At 40.6% G+C, this 18025-nt stretch overlaps 2 protein-coding genes across 4 annotated transcripts in view; one reads left to right on the top strand and one right to left on the bottom strand.

Moving 5' to 3' along the window:
- ZNF518A (zinc finger protein 518A) overlaps positions 1 to 10399 on the top strand; it is a 93599-nt gene extending 83200 nt beyond the window's left edge. For 2 of the 3 annotated variants that reach the window (XM_074339300.1, XM_074339303.1), the window contains one exon: positions 936 to 1395. In XM_074339300.1, coding sequence (XP_074195401.1) covers positions 936 to 989 — 54 coding nt within the window. In that variant the 3' untranslated portion in view covers positions 990 to 1395. Of the gene's footprint in view, positions 1 to 935; positions 1396 to 8641; positions 8918 to 10381 lie in introns of those variants that run through there. The other variant, XR_012498475.1, reaches the window with a different exon arrangement.
- BLNK (B cell linker) overlaps positions 1 to 18025 on the bottom strand; it is a 71963-nt gene that overhangs the window by 43429 nt on the left and 10509 nt on the right. Inside the window, exons 2-3 of the mRNA XM_019724775.2 lie at positions 4793 to 4858; positions 1406 to 1455 (exon numbers count right to left, since the gene is read on the bottom strand). Coding sequence (XP_019580334.2) covers positions 1406 to 1455; positions 4793 to 4858 — 116 coding nt within the window. The remainder of the gene's footprint in view (positions 1 to 1405; positions 1456 to 4792; positions 4859 to 18025) is intronic.

The following is an 18025-nucleotide window of genomic DNA, read 5'->3' as shown; positions in this document are numbered from 1 at the left end:
GATGTCCTGTCACTCCACCTGCCATTTTCTTTCATAGGCAGTTACCATGTTTGGTAATTTATATTTACCTGTTGGCATTTTTGTTTATTATCTGATGCCCCACTAGTCATTGAGCACCTCAAGGTCAGGGATTATATTTTGTTCTCCACTTCACATCTAGCACAGTGAGTATCACACAGGACACCCTCGTGTAATATTTGTTCAGTGAATCATAGTAAGTGTGGAACAGCTGAAGCACCTGGAAATGTTTATTCTAGGGAAGAAACCATTCAAATGACCCTAACTTCTAACTCTATCCTTGAAGTTGCACAGAACAACTCATTTTCCACTGTCTTTAATATTTAAAGACTTGTAGTGTGTGGCCATAGGGCAAACTTTGGAAGCCACGAGGAAATGAATCACATTTATATCTTGCCAGGGCTGTCTGTCCTTGACTGGACCAGACAGACTTGGCCCTTGTTTGTGGTACATAGCAATGGGCTAGGTGTAAGCACTGGATTGGATGTTAGATTATATCACCTCTGGGGCTCCTCTTAAAACTGAGACTCCATGATTCCATAATTTCCCCATCAAACCCTTGGGTATTTAACAGGTGTAGTCTGCTTTGTTTTCATTTTTAGAACTTGAAGAGAAGAATGTATTTGTTTTTTCACTAAGGACTGTATAGATTTGTCCATGTCCAGGAAATCTTTACACGAAGTCAGTAGAGAGAGATTTTTAGACCTATCCTGTTCTAGAAAAGGAAAGTGTATTGGATAATTTACTTTGCTCACCACTGCCATAAACACTACAAATGTCAAGACTAACTGCTCTCCCCTGACAAAGCTGATCTTAGTTGTAGTGAGGTCGCAGGGCTAAACTCAAAGGGAATTGAGTAACTATGTGCTGTCAATAATTTATTCCCATGCCCCCCTCTCAAGTATCCATTTTTACAGTTCTTTATCCAGGAAACCTTCCCTTCCCCATCTGCTCCACCTCTGCTTAGATGAGAGCTTGCTGCTGTGTGCTTCCACAGACCTTTGTGTGTCAGATCACACTGAACTGTCATTGCTTCAAACATCATCTATGTTCCCTTCTAGACAACACATTCTGTGAGTGTGGAGTTATATCTGCTTTGTTTAGCACTGTATTTCTACCTAAGACTTTGTATGTGCCTGGCACATGGAAGACGCTTAATAAATAGCTGATAAATAGATGAGTGAATGGATGGATGAATGGGTGGGTGGGTGGATGGATGATGGGATACTACGTCCCCACTATAGTCAAATACCTAATAGACTGGTCATTCTTAAAATTAGGATGGGCACCTTTTGTTTTCATATGAATAGAACATAGTTCCCTTTTCAAGAAGTAAATATAAACATTAAATTAACCAATAGTCCAAGTATTTTAGAAATTCTCTTACCGGAGGCATAGTCCCTTCGAGGAACACTTGGAGGTGCTTTGACTTTCAGCCTGTAATTAACAACCATTAGACAAGTGGTCAGTGCGTGGGACACCTGTTGCCAAGAACCATAATATAAGCAGATGTAGAGATAATAGATAAACTACTAATAGAATAATGGCTTGTTTTGGATCCATCACATTGAAAGGCTAGATATATTGAACATGTAGCAAAGCCATTAATCAGAAATTTCCCACCTCTCCCCATCTCATCAATGCACAGAATGACTGTGACTTGGCAAAGGTGAAATACAATGGACAAAGGGCTCCAAAACGTCAGAATACCAGTAAGCACTGAGGTCAGAGGTTCAAGGAAGATAATTGTTAATTGGTTGACAGGAAGGTAAGAGAAGATGAACTCTATTTTAATAAATCACAAAAAATGCTTTAAATAACAGGAAAAATTAGCTATAATTTTAATTGTAGGTTAGACTGAAATTATTTTTTGCACTATTTAAAAAAGTGCCAGGTAAGTGAGCAGTGAATGTCTGTAGGTTGGGGATTGTGATATTTAGCTTATTTAGAAGTTGCACTGTTTCAAGCACTTTCAACACTACTTTAGTATCTTTATACACATATAAAATGTCCTGAATATTCACAATCCTTCCTCACTCATTAAAAGAATAAAATTAAAATTACACTTTAAAAATGTATCCCAAATTCAGGCTTTTTATAAGTATTGACAACACCTCCACTTCCATTATTTGAAATGGATAAGGTTTGTAGTAAATTATTATTTTTAATAAGTTACCCATTTTATTTAAGAATGATTTACTTAATTAAAAATTACAATCTATAAATAAAGCCTATATCCAATAGCTTTTATTAACGAAAACATCACATCCATTACAAGCAGTGTATAATTACATACAAAATATATTTCATTTCTTAGGAAAAAAGCAGTTCAGAAATTCATGTTTGATTTAAAAAAACAGGACTTATACACCAGAATCATAATGTTGCAAAAATAATAATATTTATATTTGCATAGAAATTCTGCTTTTTGTTTTCCCAAAGGCTCTCCTATCTATTATTTCATTATTTCATTCAATTATTACAGCAAGGCAGCAAGGTGTGCAGGGAAGATATTATCATCAGAGCTATGATTAGGTCCAGAGAGAGATGACCAAAGGTTTAGGGAAGAAAAACAAAAAACAAAACTGGGTCTGGTCCAGGTCTGTTGATGTACCAGTAAAATTTCAAAAAGCACAGACCAACTATTGGTCACTGAGCACCAACCAGGAGTAAAAGTTGTGGTTTGGGCCTCACTAGGAGCCGGCAGCTGTACGCTGGCCCCCAACACTTGAACATTTTCTCATTTGGCCATGGACCAGTGACGACTCTGTCACGGTCTTGTGTTAGGAAACCAGTGTGTTCAACTGTGCTTCCTCCTTTCAAAGTGGCACCTGTTGCCTGACTACGAGTGAGCGCTAAGAACTGCATGTCACTCAGAACCAAAGGGCCACTGACTTCACCCGGGGTAATGACTATTTGGCAGCCGTGTTTTCCAAGCTGAGAAGAAACATAGTTTGTCAAGTAAAAATACTTTTGGGGACAATAGGTATAATGAAATAGAAACTGCCTGGAAGCATTTGAGTTCCATGGCTGCTGTAAGTATGACTGCCCATGGAATAGACATTTTATAGAGAGGCTTCATAATATTGAGAAAATGTGTGTATTGTAAAACTGGAGACTGGGAGGGTAATTCATCTAGACTTGCAAGTGATTTAAACAACGACCAGCAGGACATTTCAATGAGATTCTATATGTATCATAAATAATAATGAAAGTAATTACACACCTCTCCCAGTCAGAAGACAGAACATGAAGACAAATTCTCCTCCTCTATGAGATGACCATCGTCCCACAAGCAGAAGACTATTTTAACTATTTTATGATGATCACTTATATATATTGAGACTCATTTACATTTTAAACTCTAAAAACACCATAAAAAGTGATTTCTTTTATGTTTAGCAAAGATCAAAAAGAATGAAGATACTCTGTTCTGAAGGCACAGGGAAACGAACTTTCATACACTATTGGTGGCATAAAAGATTTGGAAAGCAATTTGCGAATATCAATAAAGATTTCAAGGGCATAAATCCTTCCACCCAAAAACTTCATTTCAGGAATTTAGTTTTTTCGTATGCTCAAAATCTGCAAAAGATATTTATTGACATACTGTGTAAAAAAAAATATTGTGTGTGACAGTTAAGCTGAAAGAAATGGCCACAAATTTTGATTGATATTATCAAATTGCCTTCCAAAAATGTGCCAGTTTAAACTCTCTCCCTCCCTTTAAAAAATGTCCAACAATATATCGCTGGTTGAATGAATAATAATACATTTATAGTAGACTATTAATCAACTATTCAAAAAGGAATATGGTTTATTTTTACATACCAACAAAAATGTCCATGATATAGCATTAAGTAAAACCACCAAACAAAGCAAGTTTGTAGAATGATTTATGTAGTATGATTCCATTCATGATGAAATGTATGCATGTATAGGTATTTATTATATCTCTATCAGTACATGTATGTGTACGTGTGTAAACACATACATATAGATTTATATGCCAAACTCACTAATGACAATGTTCCTTTCTGGACAGTGGGTTAAAGTGGAAATATAAGGAAGTGGGAGATTTTGACTTTATACAATTCTGAACTCTTTGATTTTTTTTCCTAGTGAATCTGTATTATTTTCTTAAAAAAAACTTAAAACTAACAGAATAACATTTCCCCTTTTCTCTTGATTTAGATTTTGAGTGTCAAATGCAGGTATATACAATTTCTATTCTCTTTAAAAAAATCTTAAGAGTTTTTGGTGTGCAGGAAGATTTAGAATTCTAGCTTTCCCTCTCCAAGTGCCAGTTGAAAACACCATATACGGCAATAATTGAAAAAGCAGAAATCAAAATATGGAGAACAGTATAGCATCCTGAGGAAATTAGGGGCTGTGTTCTTGTAACTTCTCCTTTGGATGTCTCCAACCGTGTCCTAGTGGCCCTTAGCTAAATGGTTTCGGAAGCTGATTTTCCTGCTTCTACAAATGTTGTTTTTGATGCTTGTTAGTCTCCTTGAATGCATAGCTCACCCTTCCTTCAGTGAGAAGGAAAAGCTAAGTGCCCTGAGTATCACCCAGTCACTCACCATGTTTCCTGAATGCAGATCTGACCACCATGAGCTCTAGCCACGACTAAGAAATGGTTACATGCTAAAGAGGTTGCAACTCCTCACTCGGGTAACAGAGAATTTTGTTTTCTTTCACTTAGCACGGGCTGACATAGATGTTATTCATATAAATAAGTGCTCATATAGTACAATGGAGTCTAACTTACTTTTTGATTTTGTTCATTATTCCGCCTTCATTGTTCTTAATATCATGGACCATCTTTTGAAGCTGCCTGTAAGAACAAAATTAAACAGAAAATATTAATAACTAGGTTGATTTAAAAAAAGGGGAAGGGGGAATCCTACAATAAAACCCCAAACAGCATGGATTATATTGTATTTAATTTAGTTGACATCTGCTATGTGAGTAAAGGGAAAGTGTGACTGATTTTACAAGTAATGTGGCCATTGCGCCATGTCCCCATCCATTGGATGTCTGGGCCACTCTCAGACTGTGAATAGGAATTGTGATTCCCAGGCCTGTCTGTTCTGGGGAGACAGGTAAGGCCAAAGCCCTGTGATCCTGTCATAAGCTTCTCTGTTCTTTGAGCATCCACATTGCGGGGGGGGGGGGGGGGGGGGTACCTTGAAGCACACAGTACAGGCTGATACCAGGCCCAAGACTCTTTTTGTTAACCTTACTAGGTAGAATCTGGAAAAATTGTCATTTAAAAGTTGCACATACAGAAAATGATTATTGAATGTGACTGCATAGATATTTGAAACTTTTGTAGAACAAAAATTAATATGCACAAAATCAAAAGATAAACGGCATGCTGGAATAAATATCTGCAAATAATAATAATAATAATAATAATAACTACATGTTTGGATTTACAAAGCAATTTTACAACTCAGTAAAAAAAAAGATTATGAATAATTCGGTAGGAAAATGAGCAAAGGATATGAACACATAGCTAACACATAGAAAGAAGTACGAGTGGCCAACAGACCAATGAAAATATGTTTAAACATCACTTATATTTAAAGAAATATAAATTGAAACAACAATGAAATATGTTCTGCTTATTAGACTGGCAAAACTTAATATGCGTGATAATACCCAGAGTTAATGAGGACACGAGAGTATCCTAGGTATTATCACGCGTATGAGGGTACAGCTATTCTTGGGAATGCAAATTGTTACAATCAATATCTGTCAAAATTTGAAACCTCCATGCCTTTTGACCCAGAAATTCCACAGCTAGGAATTTGCCCAATGAACATTGTTATAAAACTACACCATTATATAGATATCCGCATTATATACATATAAACATTATGTGTAATAACCCTAATCCTTCTTGCATCCCCCCTAAAAAAAACCTGGAAACAACCTAAACACCCATCAATCACTAAAAGCGAACTAGTTAAATAAACTTTGATAAAGTTACACAGTGGAATACCAGAGATCCTGTAAAAAGAAAAAAAGAAACATACATCTGTATTGCTTGTATATCAAAATCCCCAAGAGATGTTAAGATATTATTAAGTTAAACAAAAATGGAAAAAGAGGAGAAAGAAAAGAAAGAAGAACAGTTCAGAATAGTGTGTAGCAGCATGTAAGTATTTTTGTGTGTGGAAAAAGAAGATATATACATACATATGTGATGGTATATGCATACCTTTTTAGAAGGATATGCAAGAAGTCATTAAAAGGTGGTTTTCCAAGCCAATTGAGTACCTTCACACAAATTAGAAGAACGTACCCCTTTTGTTCTGGGTGGACACTGCCCGTGGCAGGGTACATAGCTAGGTAAACAGATACGGATGGAATCCAGCTCCCACTAGTCCTTACAGCTGGACACCATTGCGCAGGGTGCAGACCAATCAACTATAGAGTGAGGAGCTGGTGGCTCAGGGTGGCGGTAGGGGCTTCTACTTTATAAAAAGGAGACCTTTACTTCATAATGAAGATGTTTCTATATTATTTGAATCTTCATAGCATCTTCATGGTATATCACTTTTATTTACATTCATATATAGAGAAAAATGTTAACCGAATTGGAGTATAGGGCCATGTTTTGCTTTCTTCATAATAACTTTTTGACTTAAAATATATATATATATATATATATATACATATATGTATGTGTACACACACATACACACACACACACATAATTTCACATGGTTTTGCTCTGAAAGAGTAGGATATTTGAATTCACCTTTCATGCAAACCTTTCCTTTCTTCTGAGGAAACTATTTGATTGGGCCCTTTAGTTAACAAAATGTAAAGCTTGTACACGACCATTGTTGTTGGAGAAAATTGTGGTTTCCCATAAACCTGAATGCAGATATCTCTGATTCTGCAAGCTAGACCTTCTGTTAGGTAGTATGAATAGTGGTACACAATTCAGCTCAGCACAGGTCTGTGAAATCCTGTTCATTGGGGGGAAACTGGGAGAAATATTCTCTGGCTCTGTAAGGATTTAGAATGCACATGCTGCAAAACTTTTCATTGTGGATGGAGCAGTTTAGAGGATGAGAGTCCAGTTTGTCAGAGAAACTCTGTCTGGTCTGGGCTGTTGGCATCCTCCATAAGTGTTAACTTAAGGCCAAATGACTCACCAATGCTGATGTTCTGCTGCAGTTGTTTATTAAGGGCCATCGGGCACCAAGGGGGTGGGGTGGGTTTACTGGGTAGGAGATACACATTCCTACTCTTCACCATCTTGGGAAAAGGTAGATTCTCAAACAAGGAATGGGAACTGTGACTGGGATTTTAGGGAGCTCTTTCTCCTTCTAGGTAAAATGACTGTTAAGAGCTAGAGTTCTGAAGAGCATAGACAAACCTGAGGGATATTCAGTGATGGGGAGATGGGGAGGGGTAGAGGGGTGGCGTGGTAGCCCTGAACCGGAGGCTGGGTCTGGGCCTCAGCTCTGAGAAGAACCATACCCAGCACCAGCGCCAGCCATTTTTAATGAGATAATTCCTCTCCACTGTCTCTGAATCATCAGCTGTATCCAGTCAGTAGTCACGGTCCCCCTGAGCAGGGCTGTGAGGAAGGGTGTGTTCCATTGGCATGGAGGAGTGGAGGGCAGAGAAAGCACAGGCTGGAGGGCAAGTAGGAGGGTAAGGGAAACTTCTTTCAGGACATCCCCAAGGCTGCATCTTGGGGAATTATCTACATAACTGCGGGATCCACAGAGGGGCCCAATTTCAGATGTAGGGAGGGGTCGGTGCCAAGTCATAATTTGAATAACAAAAGAAATGAGACCACATTTTATGTCTCCAGTCAGGGAGGCTGGGCATACTGATTCCCTACCTTTGAACTCAGCAAAGTGCCAGGCTCAGCAGCAGAGAAAAGGAGGGATGAGAGAGCAGGGGGACCACCTGGCCCAACGGAGACACACAGAGTGTCCCTTAAGCTGGACCCTTGAGTTGCCTCAGAACCCTGCAGCATTCTAGAATTTGTTCACATATATCCTGCATCAAACTCCTTTCTACTTTTCCTGAGGAACTTAGAGAGAATCTTTGATATAGAGGAATGAGGGAAAATAAAAGATAAGAGATCTGGGAGTGGAGAGAAAGAGAGATTGAAAGACATAGGTTGAAATGAATTAATTGAGAAGAAATTTAATAATTTCAAATGGCGAGCAGAGGGCAACTGTGGTTCTAAGCTGACTGTAACTGAATGGCTTGTCTTTAGCCTAAATTGATGCTTAACCGGGTTGAAGGGCAGAATGAGCCAGTAAAGGATCCTATCAGAAGTTCATCAAGAGGAGACACAAGCAGACTAATAGGGATCCAGGGGCTGATTTGTATAAGCGACTTAGCTGTAGGTATAAACAGATGTAAATTGTTGTAGCAGAGTTGATGTAATTTTGTCATTTGCTCAACTTGGTATTTGATGCTTCTTTGCATTTCCTAATTACTTTTTTATTATATTATTAAGTTTATTATAATATATACATTATAGTAAATGTTGAACTGTTTCATAACCTATATGTTTTGCAGTTAAATTTTTTCTTCTCTGTCTGCATCTCATTCACACAAATCCTGAGGTCCACAGACTGCTCAGTTACAGCTGCCAAACTTATTACCTGGTAAAACACAGCGTTCCTCAAGCCGTGATGGGGTGATGCTGTCAGCTGCTTTGATCAGCTATTCATACACAAAGCTGTGTGATACACAACGTTGCTGCTCTCTAGTATCGTCTGCTCCATTTTGGAGTCCTTTTTTCTCGACGACTACTTATACTATTAATACATGCAATAGCAAAGGAATGTGCAACTGGACTGTTCCAGGAGAGGTTGCTTTCAACTTAAACATCAGTTGTTTTACTGAGGTAAGTCATGTGTGGTGAAAATACGTAAGGCACAAAACACCTTCACTTTGATTAGCCTGAACTTTCAGAGTTATCCTCCCATGGTTGGGAGAAGGATAATAGGGTGACCGTGTTCTAATTTTTTAAAGTCGTAAAGAGACAACCGTGTTCATGTAACAAAATAAAATGGAGAACAAATCTTACCTAATGTCTTTTAAACCAATATTAATACGCAATTTTTAAGCAGGATAGCATTTTGGGATTTAAAAATGGTAAGCATGCCATATAAGTGATTGTAATTATTATTACTTGGATAAACTATATCAAATTTTATATTCTCTCACTGGCTGTTGTTTTTAAATTTTTTTCAAGCTTTTGAATTAATGTCAACAAACTTAGTTAATTTAACAACATACTGTAGTAGTGCGACCCTGGCTGAGCCTGGATCTCAACAAATTTAGGTTCCAGGATGTACAAGGACGAAAAATCATCATTTGAAAGTTACCAGCAGTTTTTTGCCTTCAAAGAGGGGGCTTACTTTAAAATCAGATAGACCAATTGTTCTCACACTAAACTGTGTTCGAATCACCTCGAGGGCTATTGAAACAGAGAGTTTCAAAACACCCCCAGAGTTTCTAATTGGGTAGATGTGTGGTGGAGTCAAAGAATTTGCATTTCTGGTAAGTTTCCAGGTGATGTGAGAGCCAGTGTGGGGCTGTGGGATATGTAAGCAGCACCGGGACTCCCAGAATCCCAGGGGCAAAAGATGTGTAACAGTGGGATGGGGTACTGTAATTTGAATGGCAACAGATGACGTGACCCTTTTTCTTTTCTTTTTTTTCTTTTTCAAGTCACAGGTAAGTAAGTAGTGGCTGATGGCATAAGTTGTACAGTTTCGTATTTTATAACTTTATTTTTGATTAAAAATGTAATTTCAGCTACATGAAAGAACCCAGTTTGAAAAGGCTATGTACTGTATGAGTCCAACTGGAATCTGGAAAAGGCAAAACTATAGAGAAAGTAAAAAGATCAGCGGGTGTCATGAGTTTGGGAGGAGGAAGGAAAGGATGGATAGGTAAGACGGGATTTTTAAGGCAGTGAAACTGTTTTGTATGATACTGCCATGGTGGCTACACGTAACAGATGTCCACTGTATCAAAATTTGGAAATAATCATTAAAGTGTCAGTTTTAATTCTAACCTGCACTATTAACAGCCTTCCATTTTTTTTACGACACATGGATAATATGTATAGACTTCACACATTAAGATTAAGATCATACTTGACATTTCATAGTCTGCATTTCCCACTTCTATCTTGAACATTTTCATAAGTGAGCACCACGCTTAGGCTTAGCCAGCTAGTCTTTTGTTTTTTCCACTTTGAAAGGCCTTTTATTTTTAGGTTAACAGGGGGAAGAATTAAAAAAATTTTTTTTCTTTATGTTTCAATTGCAGTTGACATACAATATTGTATTAATTTCAGGTGTACATAGTGATTAGACATTTATACACCTTACGAATTGATCACCCCGGTAAGTTTAGTACCCATCTGGTACCCTATTATTATTACAGTGTTACAGCCAGCTGGTCTTTGTCTACTACACCTTTCCTCCCCCTTGCAAACTGAAGGGCCTTTAAGTCACTGAAACTCTGATCCAGGTGGGTGTGACAAAGTGGTGAAATATCAGGACCCTGTGCTTGAGGGAAGGGAGAGACCAGGCCAGACTTGGGGAGACCAAATGCTGTTGAGAATAAGGGCTGAAGGTCTTGCTTCTGGGAGCCTTGGATGGGGGTGCGGTCTCAGGGACAGGAGACAGCAGACAATCTCAGGTTCCTTCCTGTGCCTTCAAAACTAGACCACCCTCTAAAACAATGTTTTCTAAAGTATGGTCTGAAGACGACCTAACTTTAGTATCTGTAAAATGAAGATAGTAAAGTCTACCTTTTAGGGTTGGTGTGAAATACAGATAAGGGATGTAAAATGCCTGCCCTCACTGGCATTCATTTTCAGTTCAGGGTAATGGCTTTTCTAAGACCCTGGGGACTGGATTTGACCAGGAATGAAATTAGTGCCTCCTGCTAGAGACATGAAGGGGGAACATTTCCACTTGGGTAGATTTCATCCAGGTCAGAAGGTGTTCCAGAATTGGGTTTGGTTGTGGTTTTGCTGTTGTTGTTACTGGGTTTTTTCGGGGGTGGCAGCAGGGAGAGTTGGCTGAGACAATCCCCAACCTGGCATAGCTGATTGGAACCAACCTGTGGGAATGGTCTGATGACCTCAGTTCTGCATAAAACTATGGGTATTTATATACCCTGACATGGAGAGACATTCTGATCTCTGACCTACAGTTATACCATTTGCAAATAGATGAATTATTTCAGTGCACTAAGAATAAGTACTAACAAATGCTTCTGTATAGCCATCTGTATCCAAGTGTAAGAAAAGAGCATTTTAATCAACACTAAGTTTAGGCAAGTAAAAATTATGCGCTTGCCAAAAAATAAAATGAAAGCGAAAAACAAAACAAAAAATCAGATTGTTGGGCCCTAAGCCATACCAATGGAATAAAAATCCCAGGTGGGGCCCAGCAATCTGCATTTTAACAAATTTCCTGGGACTGGTGACTCTTATGCACATGGAAAGCTAAGAACTTTTTTTAAAGGACCAGGGCAAGTTTATCTCCTTCTAGGCCAGGCTTAATTGCAAAGAGCAGAAGATAAGGCTTGCCAATCTCCAGAGTGTCTTCCTACCTGCCCTCTACTGCCTGAAATATCTTCAGTGGCAAATCTGACTCTTTACTCCGTAATTGGATGCCAAAGGCATACCCAGACACTCTTCCCCAGGAAAGGAACATACTGGCAAAAGGAGTTTTAGCCAGTGTTGTGATGTCTGCTTTCAACGGGGGAAAAGAGCAGAATCAGTTGTGGGTGCCGACCAGCTTTTACCTTCACCTGTGCTCGGATCAGTACAAGTCGGGCGCATAGTCTGCCTGTCCACCATCTGTTCCCAGTCCTGGCACCAAGCAGGGACTTGGACCCCAGGAGCCCAGCCTTCTTCAGTGAGTATTTTCTGAGTTAAAGATGAGAGCTTACATCGATGGGCAATCTCTGTACATCTCCGTCTTGGAAGAAAAAGTCAGGCTAGAAAAGTGGTCGTGACTTTGGCTACACATTAGCATCACTTAGGGAGGGTTCTAAATCCTCACATCCTCCCTGCAGCTCATTGGCTTCCAGGTGATTCCAGTGTTTGGCCGAGGTTGAGAACCACTGGCAGCATGATCAGAATAGACCTTTGCAGATCCCCCAGGGAAGATCCACTGGCTTAGAGTGCACAAGTTGGGGAGGGATCCATAGATGCTGCCTGCCCTTCAGAAAGGGGTTTGCAAGCTGAGAGTCGCCCAGGTATGTGGAAGGACAGACCATCACTAGGTCGGCCGATTCTTTGGCTGACTGCCTCCTTTTTCAAGTGTTCAAACAATCTCACGTTAATTGACTCCAGAGTTCTTTCTAAGATGCTGCTCATCATTTTCATAGTCTCGTTTATTTTTGTTATTGGTGGGATGCAGAGCTCCACCAGGGCCGAGGGGGTACGTGGAAGGCAGCTGCTCATGATCTTTCAGCCTGATTACCACGGCAGTCCAAGAAAATACGTAGTATTTTATAAAATACCTTTTCCATCATTTTTATTACGTACAGAAGATGATTCAAAAGATAGTATCATCTGCAAGAGGTATAGTTTTTAAGGTTTATTAGAAAAAAAAAGAATCCGAAAACATCTTGCTTTTCTTGAAGCTCCATAGGGCATTCACAGAACACTGTGAAAAAGCAGGTTAATTTAGGGTTTTTTTTTTGTTTCGTTTGTGTGTGTTTTTTTCACTCTGTCTTTCCAGAAAAGGTGGAATGCAAAGTAATGTTAATCAGAGAAACTCCTGGTTTAATCTGGATTTAGGAATGGATTAAAGAGGGTCTCACATTAAAGCGAATCTTTGCAAACAAAAAGAGCAGGCACATCCTTCCTCCTTTTGCACCCCTGCATCTTAACCTCAGGTCCAGTCTGGAGCATCATCCTTCCAGTATCCTGGGCTGGCCCCCCTCTCGCAGCCAAGATCCAAACCTGCACATTCCCCTTCACACCAGGAAAATGCTGTCTGGCAGCGTGCCAGTCCAGTCCGTGCTCTCAAGGTTTGGCAGGGCCCTACTCAGCTAAGGCTTCTAAAACCCAGCTTTCAGCAGGCCGCTTCTTCAAGAGCCTGCAGCAGCTCCCCACTGTCTACTGAGTCAAGCCTGACGCTTTGTCTTGGCAGGAGTTATTCAGTGTCACCCTGAGCTCCTTGGACTGCATGGCGACTGCCTGAGAATTGTCTGCATCTACTTGGTTGGAGCATCTCCTGGTGCTCTTCTCGCAGCTAGCCGCGTGTCTCCAACTTCTGTGTTTCTATGATCAGTTTGGAGTAGAAACCTCTCTAATATTTTCTTTGGTATATATATATATATATAGGCAAAGAAAACATCCAATCTCTTAACGATGTTGTTCTATGAGTGCATTTTTTTTTCCAGTATATGAGTCTTGCACTTCTTTAAAACTCAAGTTTAGTGCTAAGTAGTTTTACGAGTGCATTTTTAAAAATGGAGTGATCGTCACCCGGTCTGCTGATTCTTTCTTTGGCTGACTTCCTCCTTTTTCAAATATTTAAATGATCTCACATCAGTGACTCTAGAGTTTTGTTTAAGATGCTGCTGAACATTTTTCTAGTATGCTTCGTTTTTGTTATTAAATTTTAGAAAATTTAAAGCTTCTGATAAGTACAAGAAGAAATGGAGCTTGTAATCTGGTTCTTGGATCTTCAGGCTTGAGACGTCTGAGCTTTCTTTGACCCTGTCTCTCTCTTTGACTCTTCAACTCCCATCACCAGTTATGTTGATTCTTCATCTTGTGACAAATCTTCCCTGTTTCTGTCCCCTCCCATCCCTTCCTTCAGCACAGCACTTGTGATCTCATGGACCACAGACAATGCTGGTGGCCTCCCATCTTAGCTCCCTACCATCAGTCTCTTTCCTTCCCCAAATTTAGTTTCTTAAATTGCCCCTTTCATCATGTCACTCTGCTCAGGAATAGTCTTTAATGTCTCCCTGTTTCTTAGAGGATAAAGTACAAACTCATTAGCTTGGCGTTCAAAGGTCTTCACAATCTGGACCCACCCAAACATTTGAGGCATAATTAATCGTTCTATCTCGACAGCCCAAGGCTAAGCTCAGGCCATTCCTTCCCCCTTCCAGATCATTTCTTGGGCACAGGAAGGGAGTCCACTTAGGGAACGAGCACGGCAATGATGGTACAGAGATTGTCCTCTACTCCTTCCTGCTTCCTGGCTGTGCAAATCTGAGCACTGCTCATCATTGCTCAACGCTTCCTTTTTTCCCCCCATGAAATGAGAAGATTGGGTTACACGGACACTCAGGATTTTTGCAGCTGTAAATTTTACTTTTATAAATCCTGAATTTATACTTACCGGTTATTTAATCTCCAGTACTAATAGCAGTTTTTGAACTATTACTCAGTTCTTGTGACATCTTTTGCATCTTATCTCCTCAATTGGTTTTTTTTGGTCCTAAACTGAACATAGTGTTGTTTCTTCATTTTATGAAAGTCATAGAAGCTAATTTTTAAAAATGCATATGATACAGAGAAGTGACGAGTGAAAACTACACATCATTCTCTGCCGGAAACAGGGAAGATCAGAGAGCAGTGAGGACCCTAAAAAGGAGGTGAATGACTTAAAGGTTTCAAGATGAAGAGACCTGGGAGCTGGATCCTCATGGGAAAATAGAAATTCATATGACAAAAGAGTGAGGAACATAGCCCAGTAGTGGAACAGAACGTGCAAAGGCTCAGAGGTGAAATTGTCTGAATGTTGGAGGTCTAGTGAGAAGCTGAGAATGGCAAAAATTGGGGGTATTGGAGGGAAGGGAATAGTCAAAGATGAAGCTGGGAGTGCGACCACGAGTCAAGGTCTGTGTTAATTAGGCCAAGGAGACGGGGTTTATAGGCTTTGGGAGCCCTTAGAGGACTTGCCTCAGAGGGTGTCCTGATCAGTAGGGAAGAATGGAGGAGGGCCTGGGCCTGGGGACACTGCTGGCTGGGAGGCCAGTATGAAGGCAACTCTCCTGGGCCCCAGCCCAAGCCCTCTGGGATAATGTTAGGAATGTCCGTTAGGGCTTCAGCTGGACAGAAGGAAGAACCGATGGCTGCAAGGCCAACAGCTGTCATGGAGGACTTTGCTGGGACACAGTGCCATGCCCACCATATTGAGGCCTGTGGCCAAATAAATCAGCAGTACTGGTCCTAGCTTCATTTCAAATGTCAATATTTTGTTCATCATGAATTTTTTTTGCATTAATTTTGATTTAAAAAATATTATTTATCTTGATTTACTGATTTTGGAGGGCTCCCCCATAAAGTTTAATGTTATTATTTGTTTTATACAAGACATGTATTTGTTGTATTTATTCCCCCAATATTCTGTGAATGCATACTGAGCAAGGCCCATGCAGGACACAGAGCTACCTCAACACAAATCTTGCCCTCTGGCAATGCAGGAAAGAGGTCCCTTCCTCCACCTTATGGCAAGACAAAAACCTGACCTATGTGAAACCAGAGGACAGATGTACACAGAGACTGGGTGACTCATACAAAATAGCTTCCTTTTGTATAATTTCTGTCTCAAAGCTGAAATCTCTGCGTACCAACTGTCGTTTTGAGACAGAGACCACTTTTTAGTGACTCTTCTGTCACTTGCATGTTGCAGAGCTCGTCCTATCACCAGCTTCCTTCCTCTGCCCTTTCCATAGCCTTCTAGTCCTGCCTCAGCTTCCTCATGCCCACTTCCTCCAGCCTGGTCTTCCTGTGGCGTTATTGGTGTTATATTTAGGTTGACAAGTTTAGCAGCTCAGGCTGCTTCCTTCCAGAGACTGGCACCCTGGAGCCGGCACAGAAGATTTGACAGTGCCTTCCATGCTGTGATAACCTAAGAAAGCATCCCAGAGCTGAATTAGCACTCCCACCCTACTTACAGATGCAGGTACTGAGGCTCAGAGAGCGCCTGATGCTTGTCTCAGACCACACAGCTTTGAAATCCTGACTCCTAATTTTGCCTGTTGTTAAGGTAGCCACAGAAATTTGGCAGTGCGACGGGCTTGAATTTCCTGGGCCAACCTCCTCTTGTAAGGGAGGAAGCTACCTACGAAGTCTGCAAATTAAATTCCCAAACTTGTTGCAATGATGTTGCTAACCTTTTTTGCTATCAGAGGGATTATTCATTATGAATTTGTACCACCTGGACAAACAGTTAACCAAGTTTACTATTTGGAAGTGCTAAAAAGGCTGCATGAAAAAGTTAGACGACCTTAACTTTTCACCAACAATTCATGGCTCTTGCATCACGACAATGCACCAGCTCACACAGCACTGTCTGTGAGGGAGTTTTTAGCCAGTAAACAAATAACTGTATTGGAACACCCTCCCTACTCACCTGATCTGGCCCCAATGACTTCTTTCTTTACCTGAAGATAAAGGAAATATTGAAAGGACATTTTGATGACATTCAGGACATCAAGGGTAATACGACGGCAGCTCTGATGGCCATTCCAGAAAAAAAGTTCCAAAATTGCTTTGAAGGGTGGACTAGACATTGGCATCGGTGCATAGCTTCCCAAAGGGGGTACTTTGAAGGTGACCATAGTGATATTCAGTAATGAGGTAGGTAGCACTTTTTCTAGGATGAGTCTGCGAACTTAATTGTCCGACCTTGTACATTCCAGGGAAATGTTGCCATTGCCCCCAGATGAATTAACTGAGGATTCCCCCAGCTCTTTCCGTCATACCCTGTTTTTCCTCTTTCCATACATGACCCGAGTCTCCAACTGGAGGCTCATCAGCTTTTCCATGGCAGGGACTGTGTCTTCCACCTTCTTATGTCACAGCCCAGAGCCACAGTTCTAGTCGCAGCACAATAAGCCACGCCAGTGGTCTGACTCAGATAACCAATGGCAACAACAGTGAATGTCAGCGCTTACTGAGCATGTTATTATGTCCCAGGTACTTCACAGGCATTATTTCATTTAACCCTCACAACTCTGAGGTCGGTCCTATTGTTATCCCCATTTTTTAAATTGTGATTAAAAAATAACCACCTAACATAAGATTCACCATCTTAGCTCTTTTTATGTGTAGAGTCCAATAGTGTATTTACATACACATTATACACTCACACATTATTGTGATTATCCCAATTTTATAGATGAGAAAACTTTGCTCAGGGACATTAAGTAACTTGCCCAGGTCCTACACCCAGTAAATGACAGAGATGGGATTTGAAATCGGGCTGTCTAACTCCAGAACCCAGGCTCTCAACCACCCCTGGGTGACACCTGCCCACTTAGATCAGCTTGGCCCCTCACCAGGGCAGGTGACCAACTTCACTGTATTCCTCTTTGAGCACCTGTCTCTCTGTCCCTGGAAAAGGCATCCAGTCCCTCTACCAGCCAAGTAGTTTTTACTGGGGACACATGTAACCCCACCACTACTGCCTTGCTACTCGTCTGCAAGGTCAGACACGTTGCTAGAGGGAAGCCCAGGATCTTAGAGGCCTGTTGCAATCTTTAGGGATTGGCAGAGAACAAAGAAGAAGGGACAGATGGTAGGAGGAGGGGGAAAGAAAGAGGGTAGTGCATGCAGGTGGCCAGAGAGAATGTGGCAGGGGCTTTCTGGGGTCTGGAACATGCTCAGAAATAGAGTGACTGAGCTCAGCTGGAAGGAGGCCTGAGCACCATATCTTCATGTGCGCTTTCTCAACATACTGGTCAGAAAAAAACAACTTAAGAGTCCTGGGATGGAGGGAATGGGTGCACTTTACACGTGAGCATCTCGCAGCCTGGGTTGTCTTACTAACCACCTATTAACCAGAGAATGTAATTTGCAAGTGTCTCCAGACACTCTACATTTTTTTCTTTTTTTCCTACTGAGATCTGCAAATATTTTGTGGTAGTCTTTGGCATATCTGAGCTGCTGATCTGGGTTATAAGCAGACAGAAACTGGGCGGATTTGGCATAACCAGGGGTAGGGATTAT

The sequence above is a fragment of the Rhinolophus sinicus genome, linkage group LG07, assembly GCF_036562045.2.
Source record: "Rhinolophus sinicus isolate RSC01 linkage group LG07, ASM3656204v1, whole genome shotgun sequence".
In the NCBI taxonomy this organism is placed as follows: domain Eukaryota; kingdom Metazoa; phylum Chordata; class Mammalia; order Chiroptera; family Rhinolophidae; genus Rhinolophus; species Rhinolophus sinicus.
This window is presented reverse-complemented; position numbering and strand designations above follow the sequence as displayed.